At 43.0% G+C, this 13,702-nt stretch overlaps 2 protein-coding genes across 2 annotated transcripts in view; both read left to right on the top strand.

Moving 5' to 3' along the window:
* myo15ab (myosin XVAb) overlaps window positions 1-7,287 on the top strand; it is a 31,661-nt gene extending 24,374 nt beyond the window's left edge. The window contains exons 53-68 of the mRNA XM_029505814.1: window positions 1,198-1,403; window positions 1,501-1,619; window positions 2,031-2,100; window positions 2,200-2,272; window positions 2,573-2,646; window positions 2,760-2,842; window positions 2,958-3,088; window positions 3,172-3,266; window positions 4,048-4,125; window positions 4,205-4,301; window positions 5,076-5,236; window positions 5,326-5,459; window positions 5,814-5,947; window positions 6,302-6,435; window positions 6,599-6,739; window positions 6,820-7,287. Of these exons, the coding sequence (XP_029361674.1) occupies window positions 1,198-1,403; window positions 1,501-1,619; window positions 2,031-2,100; window positions 2,200-2,272; window positions 2,573-2,646; window positions 2,760-2,842; window positions 2,958-3,088; window positions 3,172-3,266; window positions 4,048-4,125; window positions 4,205-4,301; window positions 5,076-5,236; window positions 5,326-5,459; window positions 5,814-5,947; window positions 6,302-6,435; window positions 6,599-6,739; window positions 6,820-6,921 (1,832 nt within the window). The 3' untranslated portion in view covers window positions 6,922-7,287. The remainder of the gene's footprint in view (window positions 1-1,197; window positions 1,404-1,500; window positions 1,620-2,030; window positions 2,101-2,199; window positions 2,273-2,572; window positions 2,647-2,759; window positions 2,843-2,957; window positions 3,089-3,171; window positions 3,267-4,047; window positions 4,126-4,204; window positions 4,302-5,075; window positions 5,237-5,325; window positions 5,460-5,813; window positions 5,948-6,301; window positions 6,436-6,598; window positions 6,740-6,819) is intronic.
* Window positions 7,288-8,632: 1,345 nt separating this feature from the next.
* Window positions 8,633-12,989, top strand: alkbh5 (alkB homolog 5, RNA demethylase). Its single transcript, XM_029505293.1, has 4 exons — window positions 8,633-10,046; window positions 10,166-10,246; window positions 10,330-10,452; window positions 11,413-12,989. Exons 1-4 carry the CDS (start codon window positions 9,328-9,330, stop codon window positions 11,570-11,572), a joined length of 1,083 nt encoding a protein of 360 aa, XP_029361153.1. The 5' UTR covers window positions 8,633-9,327; the 3' UTR covers window positions 11,573-12,989.
* The last annotated feature ends 713 nt before the right edge of the window (window positions 12,990-13,702 follow it).

Raw genomic sequence — 13,702 nt, 5'->3', positions numbered from 1 at the left:
CAGTCACAGATTTATTTTGTGTTACAATTTGAACCTCATAGAGCACACTACACTCAGAGTGCCTGAATTTTGAACCACCCTGTATTATACAAGCTGATGAACTCTGTTATCATTTTTAATGGATCAAAAAATTCCTCCTGCATGACTATGAAACAATTACGTACTGTCCAGACGTTGAAATGACTACAGCAAATCAAATTTTAAAATGTCACTCCCCATCTTGGCCCAGACAGCTCTCATTATTAAAAGACTTTAGGCAATTGATACAGCGCACCAAGATATGAACAGTTTGTTTTGCAAACAAGTTGGCAAACCAACACACATCTGACACAAACAACAAAAATGATTATTATTTATTTGTAATTTCTCACAAGCTTATCACTAACTATGTTTGACAGGTAAATCAAAGCAGACAATCAGTAGCTGTTTGCAGAAAGCTAGAAATAAGTGGAATCAGAGCGGATTAAGGCTCTTTTGGTGATTTTAGCAAAAATAATAGTTATGACAGAAGGAGGGGAAGGATTTGGCATCTAGATGTTAAAGCTAATTAGGGTTGCCCTTGAGGGAAATTAGGTGAGTCAATATGACGTGTCCATGAATGACAGAAATAGCCAAGGGTATAACACCTGTGATTAAACCACATGCTGTATTATGCAGCAGATTATCACCAAAGCTGTGAAGGCAACTTGGGTCTCATTAATGAGAGAGAAAAGTGTTACGATAATGATCTGGCTTTAAATGAAAAACAGGCTCGATCTGAGAAACAGAGCTGAGAGTCATCTGGATCTAAAGCTGCCGTTTTTAAACCTTCAGTAATTCAGGGTGCTTTCACTGAGACGAGGCCTTCCTTTGACAGGAAAGACCCGCTCGTGCAAAATCACACACACACACCTTCACCTGGAGACTGCCTGGGATAGCCACAGTCTGACCTGCTGGCCACTGAGCTGCTCCACTTGCAATCAGTTGAGGTTCAAGGCCTTGCTCGAGGGCACCACAGTGGTGTTGATGAGGGTTGGATAGGTGCTGCCTTCTGGCTTTTTTTCACCCAGCTTTAGCCCTGCCAGCCCGGACATCAAACCACCGACCGCCCAGTCACAGATTTCCTGTTCCTGCCCTGAAGGTCGCAACACAACCTGGTGTGTTGGAATAACTGCAGGCTGTATTCCCTTCTGCCTTCTGTGTCAATGTGTGTGTCAGGCTGGAAGTTTGGCGCCGTGTTCGGCCGGGCCGGTGCATTTCCGGCTGAGTGCGTCCATCCCGTTGCTCCTCCTGACTTCCTGTCGCTGCCACTGGAGCGTAAGACAGAACCTCGAGGAGGAGCGGGGCAGTTTGCTGTCTCATCAGCCATTGCTGTTGCCGTGGCTTCCACTATGGCTGCACATGAGATAGATCAAACCATTGAGGTACACACACACACACACACACATTAACACACACACTACGGTCTGCCAGTCCATCGGAGTGTCAGGTTGTTTTCTGCTGTCAACATTCGCCTCTCAGAAAGTCTCTCTTGATGGCTTCGCTGACGGAGATTTGGACGAGAGCATCCTGCAGGACAGTAGATATGACATGTTGGAGTTTGCCAAGAAATACTTCAGGCAGGGGCCCAGTGGGAAGGGGTGAGGCAATGAAAACACAATACAACAGAGTAATGACAAACATTTATGAGCTATGCTGAGGCACAAATTTTAGAAATTTGCTCACAGTTTAAATGTTTTACTCTTTATTTCAGATTAAGATTTTACATATCTTATAAATTAAAATGTACCTTAACAGTACAGATTAAACTATATATTAAATGGTTAAAATCATCTAATCCTAACCAGCTGCAGTCTAATTGGAATAGTGCAGTTTGTGATAATACCTCTGTTGCTTTATTGAGATAAAATGTGAATACAGGATGGCTTACTTATCTGCATTATATTATTATTACAGTGAGGCATAAATACATTTAATTAACTTCATAATTTGAGTTCTTTTTCCAACACTGTTGTAATTTAAAAGTTTATCTTTGTTCTTTTTGTCATCAGAGATTCTCTGAAGAGTAAAAACAAGAACAGGGACTCCAAGGAGCCCACTGAAATGATCAGGTTCTCTAAGGTGCCTTTCATTTTCTTCTGATTTTAAGTATCTTAACATGCTGTCACAATCTCCTGCGGGTCTGTTGAGTTATTGATGTTGTAATTTTCTCTTCCTCAGACTCCTCTGAGCGACTCTCTGATAGAGTTCACTGATCCAGCCATGAACAGAGTAGCAACTGATCTCTTCCTGTGTAAGTCCTCATCTTCTCCCTTCGTTGTGTTACAGTACTCTTATTACATCAGGGCTCGGAGTATGATGTTTTTTGTATGCTGTGTTTTATATGATGTCTGTTGTTTTGTGTATTTTTTTGCATTTTTGTTTTGTTGTATTTTATTCTTGGTGTAAGGCGCCCTAACAAATAAAATGTATTATTATTATTATCCTCCTTTAAAATCAGATGATGAGTATCAGGAACTAGATACATCAACAAAACCAGCTATTTCCAAAAAGACTCCAGTCATGTTGACTGCTGTGTGTGCATTTTGTGTAGCTGTGATACGTTTCATGGGTGATTCGCCATTGCGTGGACTGACAGAACAGGAAGTGGTCAGCACTTTCCTCAAGGTAAGTACACACACAGTTAATTTACCGGCTTGTTTCTCATTGACAGTTTGCTAATACTGTATGTGTGTGCGTGTGTGCGTGTGTGGGTGTGTGTGTCTTTGCCCTCTCCTCAGCTCATAGGAGAGTTCACCTTGATGAGGGATGAAGCTTACTGCCAACTCCTCAAACAGCTTACAGCAAATACCAGCTCCAAACCGTAAGTCTGTTTGTAGCAAACAGACTCACTATGATCACGCAACACACCCTACTGTATGCTCCTCTCTCTGCACCGACACTGAGAGCACGTCTGTTTTCTCACTTGCTTTGTACAGTGATAGCTGCCAACGAGGCTGGAGGCTGATGTACATCCTCACTGCATATCATCGCTGCTCTGAAGTCCTCAAGCCCTTTCTACTCAAATACCTTCAGCAGGCCTCTCGCAGCGCTGGGGCACAGTATCAGGGTAAAACTCACTAATACCAAGTGTAATACGTTACACGTTAATAAGGCACCATCATGGCATGTGATATTTACTCCAAATGTCAGGTATCGCTAAAGCGTGTGAGCAGAACCTGAAGAAGACGTTTCAGTATGGTGGCCGCCTTGTTCCACCCAACAGCATGGAGCTGAAGGCCATGATGGTCAGTAGTGAAGGAATTCAAACTAATAATATCCACAGTGTGAAGTAAAAAAAAAGAAGAATCACAGTGAAGTGAACCCAAGTATCAAATATAAATCATTATGCAGGGGCGCCACATTCAGCTTAGTGTCTACTATGTATACTAAATGATGTTTTAATAACATTAAATGCTGTAGAGCTCCTTTTCAAGAATAAGGCTGATTATGTTCCATTTCTTTTCTGATTGCCAACAAATTCCATAAAAATGCCGGAGCAATCGTAAATTAATTCTACTAACACGTATTGTCTGTGCATCCAAAGCCTGATGTAATTTTTTCCACTGTACCATGGAGCTCCATTGTTGTCACAAAACCATTTAGAAATGAGGATAATGAGTCACGTTGTTGCAGGGAATATGCACTGGGTGACACGTTTCCTGTGATGGGCACAGCCACTGCAAGTTGGAAACTCTGCACGCACGCATTGTGCATCTTTGGTGCCCACCTGTTTTAGGAAACAGGAAAAAAACAATATCCAGGAGACCGAGAAACACAGAGCAGATGCAAGCATTGTTGATTTTGTTTAGAATTTGTCGACAGCAAGAAAACCAAAATATAAATCATTCTAACCCGAGAAATTCTTGATATATTGTGCAGTTTAATCGGTGACAATGTAATGTAATGTAATACCTTTTATCTCCAAGTCAAGCTGTGTATGTAACGTTGTTGTGTTAAGATGCTGGAGGCTCCACAGTGTATGTACAGTGTGTATCTGATGTTATATGTGTGTATGTTCCTCATCAGGCCGGACGAAGTTCAAAACGTCAGCTGTTTCTCTTTCCCGGAGGTCTCGAACGTCATGTGAAAATCAAAACGTGCACTGTAGGTGTTCAGCTGCTTTTCATCAGTGAAGCTGGCTCGTCACACGCCTGTTTTCTGACGCTTTCGATCTGTTTTTCAGGTTGCCTTGGAGGTGATTGAGGAGCTGTGCTATGAGATGGGCTTACACAGGCTGGAGGCCACAGAAGAGTATGCCATATTTTTAGTCACCAACAGAGGTGAGCTGACGGACAGACATCTACCTTTCCATCTTTGTCTCACACATATGATACAGTAAATGATGTCTTAGTGCACAAAGTAAACCTGCTTGTCATTGCAGCAGATCTCATCTCTGGTTTTTGGCCCTGGGCCAAAGTCGCCGAGGTTCATAAGTCCTGATAGTGCTGACAAAATAATCAGAGATATCTGAGACAAATACCACAATACTGGGTCTCTACCAATAACAATCTAATACTAATACTAATGTGTAGCAGTACATCCGATAATGATGTCTATAAAACATGATGAACACATTTCCAAATATTTATTCAGAGTAAGTGAATAAATTGAGGAACCTTCTTGTGCTTCCTCAGATTTGTTGCGCCAGCTTTTAATTGGTACTTTGTGATAATCCTCTGCATGACACTTCTGCTCCTACGGCTTTATCAAGCTTTCAGTGTTGAAAGCTCCAGTGCTGGTGCTCACTTTACATTCTGTTGTTGTGTTTTTTTCTCCATTGGCATAAAATATCCCTGCATGACAACAGCTGACAACTGTTCTTGTGTCTACGCCTTTCAGAAACACAGCAGGTCATGCAACATGCAATTAGACAAATATTGTTTTTGTTATTGTAGAGCATTGAGGGTTTGTGTGTCATTAATTTATATTTTTATCACTCTCTGGCTCATATCGCTCAAACACTGACCTGACAAATATGAATTCTTGATCTGAGTATGTTCATTTTTGTACAGCTTAACTCTTCCGTGTGCATTTGTGCGTGTGTGCGCGCCCAGGTCAGAATGTGCGTCCTCTGAACAAACACGAGTACATCCTGGATGTTGCCACAGAGGCTGAATTAGTCGACACCAACCACAGCTTTTGGTTCAGACGGGTCGTCTGGACTCAGCCGCTCAAGTTTGAAAATGAGTTATGTGTCGCGATGCATTACAACCAGGTAGGACAGGCACCATTACACACACACACACACACTCTGTCTGTTGTGCACTTGTCTGTATGTATTTATAAGTGCACATGTACATGCAGATCCTGCCGGACTACCGTAAAGGCCTACTCAATGTCCTTCCACATGGAAAAGTGAGCGATCAGCAGTTTCACCAGATCACCAAACTTGCAGCTTTGCAGCACAGAGCCAAAGATGTCATCTTCATCCCCAGCATGTGAGAAATGGTTCAGGTCCTCCATCTGTTCAGACACGAGGCAGATTGATTGAAAATTTTGTGTCCAATTTCATTGATTAAATAAAATTAATTAGTCAGAAATTTTTGAAAAAACATTTATAGCATTTACAGAACACAGTGACGTCACTTTTTCACTTTCTCAGTTGTTAAAACTCTCATGTTGATGTTTTTTTACTGCTGTTATCAATGTGTCCGTCCACCCACGCACAGATCCAGCAGCAGAACAGAGCAGCTCACACAGTTGTGGAAAAATATTTGGAGAAATACCGGAAATCACTGAGCGAAGCTGACTTCTGTTTATCTTTGACTCTCTGTCCCATTGACCCCCCCCAGACATGAATTATCCGAGTACATCGCCACGCCTCTGTTCAAAAAGCAGCCACCCCAGCAGTGGGTTGCCATGGTGACGCAGCACATGCAGCAAGTGCAGACGCTGAATCCACATCAGGCCAGGGCACAGTTTCTGGGTAAGATCCCACCACAGGTTGAAAAAGGGATTTTGTCCAAACTCGGTCAAATTTACTTCATGCTTAGTGATTTTTATTACTCAAGTTGACTGGATCCTGAACTTTAGAGCCTCCCTGTCTAGTAAATGTTTCTGTTGAAGCTGAGATAAGTCTTTTTATTTTGGAAAGCTCCCCCTGAACAAGGAGACAATGTGTGACTGCTCAGACTAAACTTCATGTGTAAAATTGTTGGATTGTCCTTTTAATAGAATCAGGTTTTTTTTTTGTCCTATTCATGTGGCGCCTCCTGTCGCACAATATGAAAAAGTGACAGTCTGTGCTCCTTCTTGTCATATTGTGTCTGGGTGCACGCAGGTTTGGTCAGTGCTTTCCCCATGTTTGGCTCCTCGTTCTTCTACGTCCACAGCAGCAGCTCCACCACTTTCTATGCCCCGTGCATTGTTGCTGTCAATCAACATGGTCTCCACTTCCTGCACAAAAATACACATGTAAGGAGCTGCACACACACACACACACACACACTCTCAGACACATGGACACAATCGACAAGCACTGGTATGACTCAGCTCATCGTGACTGAAACATGAGCACAGAGTCACATTGCTGCAGTACGCAGACTTGTGTTGTAATGTGTGGACTCTGCGGTTCCAGGAGCCGATGGCGGTCGTCCCCCTGGTGGAAGTCCAGTCCAGCCGAACCCAGAGGCCCACCGCTGGAAGCAGTTACCCGTATGTAGACCTCACCCTGGGGGACATTAACACACAGCGGGTCATTCAGCTGCAGCTGGAGCAGGTACGACGGCCACATTTAACTGTTTTCAGCGGAGTTGCCATGTGTCAGTCTGTGCTGATGTCGGTTGTGTTTGTCCTCAGGGCCTGGAGTTGTGTCGAGTCATTGCCATGCAGGTGGAAAACATGATGTCAGTGCGGGAGAAGAGGCTTACCCTGCCACCCAGCGAAATCACCATGTTATAACACGTGCTACTGCTTAGCTGTCGCATACTATGAACATATACACACATTCATGTAAATGGAACTTTTAAAAATAGTCTACCTCTTCTTGGTTCAGGTGTTTGATGAGCATAGCTCCCACTCTTATACACATACAGACATGGAAATATGCATTTAATTATTGCTATGCACCTACTGAACAAAGTGCTACCTAAAAACTGTGAATATTGATCATTTTTTCTTTTCAGGTTGACACTTTGATAATTGCACTTACTCCTGTATTTTTTGTTTTTTTCACCTTATAAACTGTTAATGTATCATGAGGAGGCTCACAGGCCTGTGCCTTGTCATTGCAATGTTTTATAACTGATATGCTTTTTTAGTTTTTTATTTCTACTATTGACAGTAAAACATTACGTCTGTGTAAACCATTGTTGTATTCAACCCATTTGTTAATGTATTTACTTGCTTATTTCATACAAAATGTTTTATCCCAAAAAATAAAATAAATGCAATTTTAAAGAGCGATGTGAACTTTGCTGCTCTTTTATTACCACATTACTACAGCTGTATATTTATATATATGTCTTGGGATGAGACCAATTATCCTGATTTTTACCAGCTTCAATATTCAGTTATGCACTTTATTATATTCATAATTATAACCCAATATTATAATTCAGCATAATGAGTACCCAAACCCTTTTGATGTTTTCAGTATATTTTTACACTAACGGTTGCAGTTAAATGTGGGAGATATTTCTACACTGCAGTTAAGTCAAATTTATTAAAGTTAAAGATCTGAGAATTTTGTCCCAAGTCCTGGATCAGAATATTCACTCAGTGTAGACGCCAAAGAGCTTTAAGTTAACAATACATGGCTTCGTCACAGTGCAAAAATACTCAGGTAGAGGTGTAACTTGCCTGAATTACATTTGTAAGTGTTATAAAACTGTGTATGTATCATTTGCTGAATTTTTTTCTACACTGATATGAAGTGTATAAATAAAGTGCAAATGCAAACATGCACACTGATATAAAAAACCTTATGCTCTGAAACGCTCAATTCTTTGATTAAAAACAATGTTTCTTCAATGAGAAAAAATTGACCCAATTCTCAGCTCGGGCGTTTATTTGTAGGCCTGGGTTGATGAAATTGTGATTATCACACATACACTCACAGCAAACTCTGCTCATCAGGTCACACGAGGTGTTGGTTGTACTGTACTGGTTTGTTAGTTATCATGTTTTTTATTTGTGTGGTACCAATTTTTAACCATCCTCCACCTTCACCCCCAGAGAAACGTCTTATGTCAGCGGCAATGCATGGTTGAATTTTTTTCATTGTTGTTATTATTGTCATTACTATCACACGTCCAGTGGAGTGCAGGTACCCTGGACATGTCAGCTGACCGTGACTCTCACACTTACAGGCCATCCGGTTTCAACCCAAACCTGCCTGTCTTTGGACTGTGGAAGGAGAATGGACCCAGGCAGGAATCTAACCCACAACCCTGCAGAAAAGTGCTCCACTTTCCCCCATTTCCTGTTGTTGTTGTGGTGCACAGCCTGCAGTTGCATTGGCGCCGCAGTGTGACCCGTCTGGAGGTAAATGAGAGGTTAGTGGGACAGATTTATCAGCGGACCTGAGTGTCCCCGCAGGACTCCCGGACCGGGTCCGTCTGCGGCCCACGTGACGGCCCCGCCCATTCCGGGTAGGCTACTACCGAGCATGCGCAGATCATTGGCAGGTTACACGAGTTTATTTTCAGCGATTTTCTGGGAGACGGGTCATGATGGTGTAAACGAACCGCGGTCGATTCCTTCACCCTGTCTCACGATGTCTTTCCCGGATTCCTAAGGCTCCAGCGGACACACCTGCCGGTTCTCCGAAGGTTTTTGTTTGTTTGTTTGTTTTCGGGGGTGGGGGGGGGGGAAGAGAGATTATTCAGCGGATGTGAAATGTCGCTGCGCGGTTCGTCGGTATTTCCAGGCGGCGACGGACTCACCAAGCCAGGCTAGTGAAGCTAACTAGCAGCTAGCGGCTAGCCCTCGTTAGCCTCTCCGCTGGCCGAGCTGGTCGTCGTGTTGACGCAGTGATTATCAAAGCTCTGCCCGTGCTGTCATCTGTAGTTCATCCACAGCCTGCGGACTTTAGCCACAGGCCGACATTTCAGTGCTCCGGACGGGGCAGCAGCGAAGCAGCTCGGCTAATGTTAGCTACTTCAGTGCGCTGGGCGCTTCTGTGAATGAGCGAGTTGTCCCTTTAAAACGCTAATATCCACCACCAAACACTCATCCGGACACCCAGCCCGTTCCTTTCAGCCACAGCCGGTGGGGGAAACGGCGCCGAAATGCGCCGCTGATCGCTGCTAGCTGTCGGCTCGGAGCACACGTCGCACCGCAGCGGTCCGTACTGTTTTGGCTGACATGGCAGCCAGCGGATACTCCGACCTGAGGGAGAAGCTGAAGTCCATGACGCCTCACAGAGACGAGTACAAAAATAAATACGTGGACGGGGCGAGCAACGGCAGCGGGAAGGGTCGAAAGCGAAAGCACCGGGAGTCCGACGACGACGAGTGCGAGTACAGCGACGACAGCTCGGAGCTCCGGGAGCAGGAGGCCCGCCGGGTGAGGAGCAGCATCCTGCAGAGGAGCATCTTCACGCCGGAGGAGTGCGCCCTCATCGAGGGGAAGATCGAAGAAGTGGTGGCCAAGGGGGAGGCCGGGCTGTACCGGGAGCACACCGTGGACAGGGCGCCCCTCCGGAACAAGTACTTCTTCGGGGAGGGATACACGTACGGAGCCCAGCTGGAGAAGCGTGGACCGGGCCAGGAGAGGCTGTACCGCAAAGGAGAGGTGGATGAGATCCCCAGCTGGGTGCACGAGCTCGTGATCAAGCGGCTGGTGTCCCATGGGGTGATCCCGGAAGGGTTTGTCAACAGTGCCGTGATCAATGATTATCAGCCAGGCGGCTGCATCGTGTCCCACGTGGATCCCCTGCACATCTTTGCTCGGCCCATCGTCTCGGTGTCCTTCTTCAGTGACAGTGCCCTCTGCTTCGGCTGCCGCTTCCAGTTCAAACCCATCCGGGTGTCAGAGCCGGTGTTTGTGCTGCCTGTGAGGAGAGGCAGTGTGACAGTGCTCAGGTGATTCAGACTGACTGCGCTGATTGAATTGTTGCTTGTCCTCCAGCCGCTTTGACTTGAAGTTGTTGACAACAAAAGCTCTCTCTCTCTCTCTCTCTCTCTCTCTCTCTCTCTCTCAGTGGCTATGCTGCAGATGACATCACTCATTGTATCAGGCCCCAAGACATCAAGGAACGGCGTGCGGTCATCATCCTTAGAAAGTGAGTCAGCACGCCACAGTCCTGAAAATGTTGCTGTGTCCCATGAAATCCTAGACTAATCCATGTGTTTCCACTCGTGGCAGGACCAGACCTGATGCTCCTCGACTCGACTCTGACAGCCCTTTAAGCCCTTCCCCTGCAGAGAGACCTGCTCCTCTGAAAGCCAAACGCTCTCATCGCAAAGCAGACCCTGATGCCGCTCACAGGTAGGAAACGCCAGCCCGTCTGTCCTTCTTTGGACAGTAGGGATATAAAGGCAAGAATCACAAATGGTCGACGCATTACTGACAGAACTTAGGAGCATCCAGGTCCTGGGTCTAATTCCTGCCTGTAGCTTTATATTTGATCCAGGTCCTTTCTAAATTGTTTTGGATGTGCAATTAAATTAAAACAGAGTTGTGGTGTGAATAGAAACGGGAGACCCTGTTCTGAATAGACATGAAAATAACTAGTCTTAATTTGAAATGGATAGATATCCAACAAATAGGGAGGACATCAAGTTTGGCCGTGATGATAGACCTCGAGTCAGTGATGCTCTTGACACTTCACACACATACACACTCTGAAAGCAAATTTTCTATATAGATCAATCTGACGTGTCACGTGGATACACATGCCAGCTCAAAATGAAAGAAGTAGAGTAAAAGGTTGATAAAGTAGGTTTATAAACCTGATTAACCTGAGTTTAATTTGAATTCAGCGAGTGAGGCGTTTGTTTCCAGTGACCCTAATCCAAGTTACGCAACACATCGTAGTCCAGTGTGATTCTTTCTTAAACCTTGGATGTTTCAGACACGCATCTGCCTGTGAAATTTGTCACAGAAACTTGTAAAAACTACAAACTCACTAAAATATCTTAGCAACCTGGAGGCTGGAAAAACATGACCATAAAGCAGCTGCAGTCTTTTGTTTTCCAAATGACTAAGACTGACTTAGTTCATTTAAAATTCAGTGTGACATGGAATAAATCTTCAAAACCATAAATCCAATTTAAACTTTTACTTTGGATAAATGAATCTAGTTAACATGATCTACCACTCCTCCTCATCTCTACCCAGTCAAAAAACTTTGAACCAGCAACCATTAATCAAAATAATGAGGCAGTGCAAAGTCGACGCATGATAATTGATGATTCAGACCTGAATGGATGTCTCTGTCTTTTCAAGGCCAAGGGTTCTGGAGATGGATAAAGAGGAGAACAGACATCCGTCACTCTCCCATCATCGGCGTCACAGCAGCAGCTCAGAGAACTACTGGAGGCGTGGTCAGGACTACGACAAACACCGCGAGAGTTCAGGGCGCAAAGTTAAAATGAGACGTCACTGAGCACTACTCAGTCTCTCACACACACACACACACACACACACACATAAAACCAACGATATACCCGTTCTTTTATATGTTTCGATATTGTAACTTTCTTTGGTCAGACATAATTTTCTTGCTCCAGTTTCTATGCGGCACAAGGGGTGACGTCATCATGCCGTCTGCATTTTGATTTGAGTCTTGATCAGTTTGAGTGTATATTTGTTTTTGGCAGACGAAGCTGGCGTCTCTGCTGCACATTATAGAACCTCAGCTTAGTTACCACAATTAGGATCTGTTGTTAAGATGTTCAGTTATCTTAAATTAAACATATTTTGTTTCTTTGTTCATAGATACTTCAGAATGGCATGTATTTTTTGTAACCAAGATGTACAGACCTTAAGAGCTAAAAGGAAAATGTACGTATGGACTTGTACAAAAGAAAAACCTGAGCTGTAATCTAACTTGTTATAATGTACAATACATTTGTATAGTCTTTGATTGGGGGAACTTTTATGCAGAATGAAACTATTTTTTTGTTGCACCTAGATTTCTGATCCCTACTTTGACTGTGCCAACCCAGACCTTGATGTTTGTTCTCTTCAACCTCTCTCTTGCAATTTAAGTTGCATCAACTGTCAGATGTCCAATCAAGCTTTCTGTGTTATTTGATTTAGCCACGTAGCTCCTATGGCTGGAGGCCACAATATGGTGTATCCGCTTAACTGATGCTATACGGAGTGATAAAATACTCAGGCTTTGTTTCACACTCTTGTTTTGGTCTGAAGTTGCTTGACCTTATATAGTGATAGACCATGTTCTTGCTTTTCTCCATTAAATCAAAATTTTCTTCTTCAAGTTGGGTAATATTGGGGTCAGCCAGAACTTAATTTGAGCACAAGCAACCCTATTATGGCTTGTTTAACTTTGATCTAAATGTGACTAGGAAGAAATGCCATTTCCACGTGTGTTTGTCTGTGTGGTTTGCTGTGTCAACATGGATAAATTTGTTTTATGCTCCCAGTCAGAGGTACTCATTAGCTGAATGCTAGGTCAGTCTGGAGTTGCACAGGAACAAAAATACCCCTTCTCCCAGCTCAAAGGAGAAGCTATGGTTTAAACCAGGACAAGGTTGAACACTCAGTCATGTTAAAAAAAGTTCAAATTAAAGCTCAATACTGGAGCTTCCATGACTGAATTGTGCTGTCTGATTGGATAAAGATGAAAGTGTCCCAACATGTCAGGGATTTTTCTTACCTGGGGGCAACATTTGTTCTCACATTGATGAAGGAAAACTTAAGATATATATATTATTTGGACACATGTTCTAACTTGTTTTACAAGCTGAAGCAGTGTCAAGTATGTTTTCATGTTATGCTTTTGGTTTGCAATGGCATTACATTTTCCCTTAAATAAACTTCAGTGCTCTGGATCTTTACATCACAAATTTCACAAATTGATGGCCTCAGATCAGACCCACCCCCCTGACTGAACTGTTGAACTTTGAAAGTGTGTGTTACTGTGTTTTCTCCTTTAAATATCATAATTAGACGGTTAAAAACCCTGTCTGAAAAACTGTAAATCAGTTCAATTAACTTCCACATATTTTACAATAAATGGTAAATAGATTTTGATATATAAACAGAAAAGAGTTAAGTTATATTACAAAACCTTTTAAGGTACTTTGTTTAATATAAAAAGACTCAAATATAAACAAAAATAGATTTTGCTTTACCTTCAGAACAATTTTAACATCCTGAACCCTGACTCTGAGTGAAGAATGTTTATATAAAGCCTGAAAATCTTAAGTCAGCAAGTATGCAACTTCTGCACAATAAGCTGCTGGTGTTAATGGAGACACCAGTTGTTATTTTTAGATCACTTTTACTGTGGTCACCTAACATGATCAAAAAAACCTTAGCAGAAAGTGGACCTTTCTTTAATAATGTTTATATTTATTGTCAATTTATTTACAAAGGCAAACTTTTTATATGTAAGATGGAGATAAATCATTTTTTTCTTCAATGGAAAGCTAGCACAACCTTGAAATATTTATTCAGAAGACAGTTACACATGCAAAAAACAATCATACAAGCCAGTATAAATGGGAAACAAACTTTCCCATAATAAATCAAAAAGTATGAAAAATAT

The sequence above is a fragment of the Echeneis naucrates genome, chromosome 1 (genome assembly GCF_900963305.1).
Source record: "Echeneis naucrates chromosome 1, fEcheNa1.1, whole genome shotgun sequence".
Classification (NCBI taxonomy): domain Eukaryota; kingdom Metazoa; phylum Chordata; class Actinopteri; order Carangiformes; family Echeneidae; genus Echeneis; species Echeneis naucrates.
The sequence above is the reverse complement of the archived record's forward strand: the minus strand, read 5'-3'. Positions and strand labels throughout refer to the sequence as shown.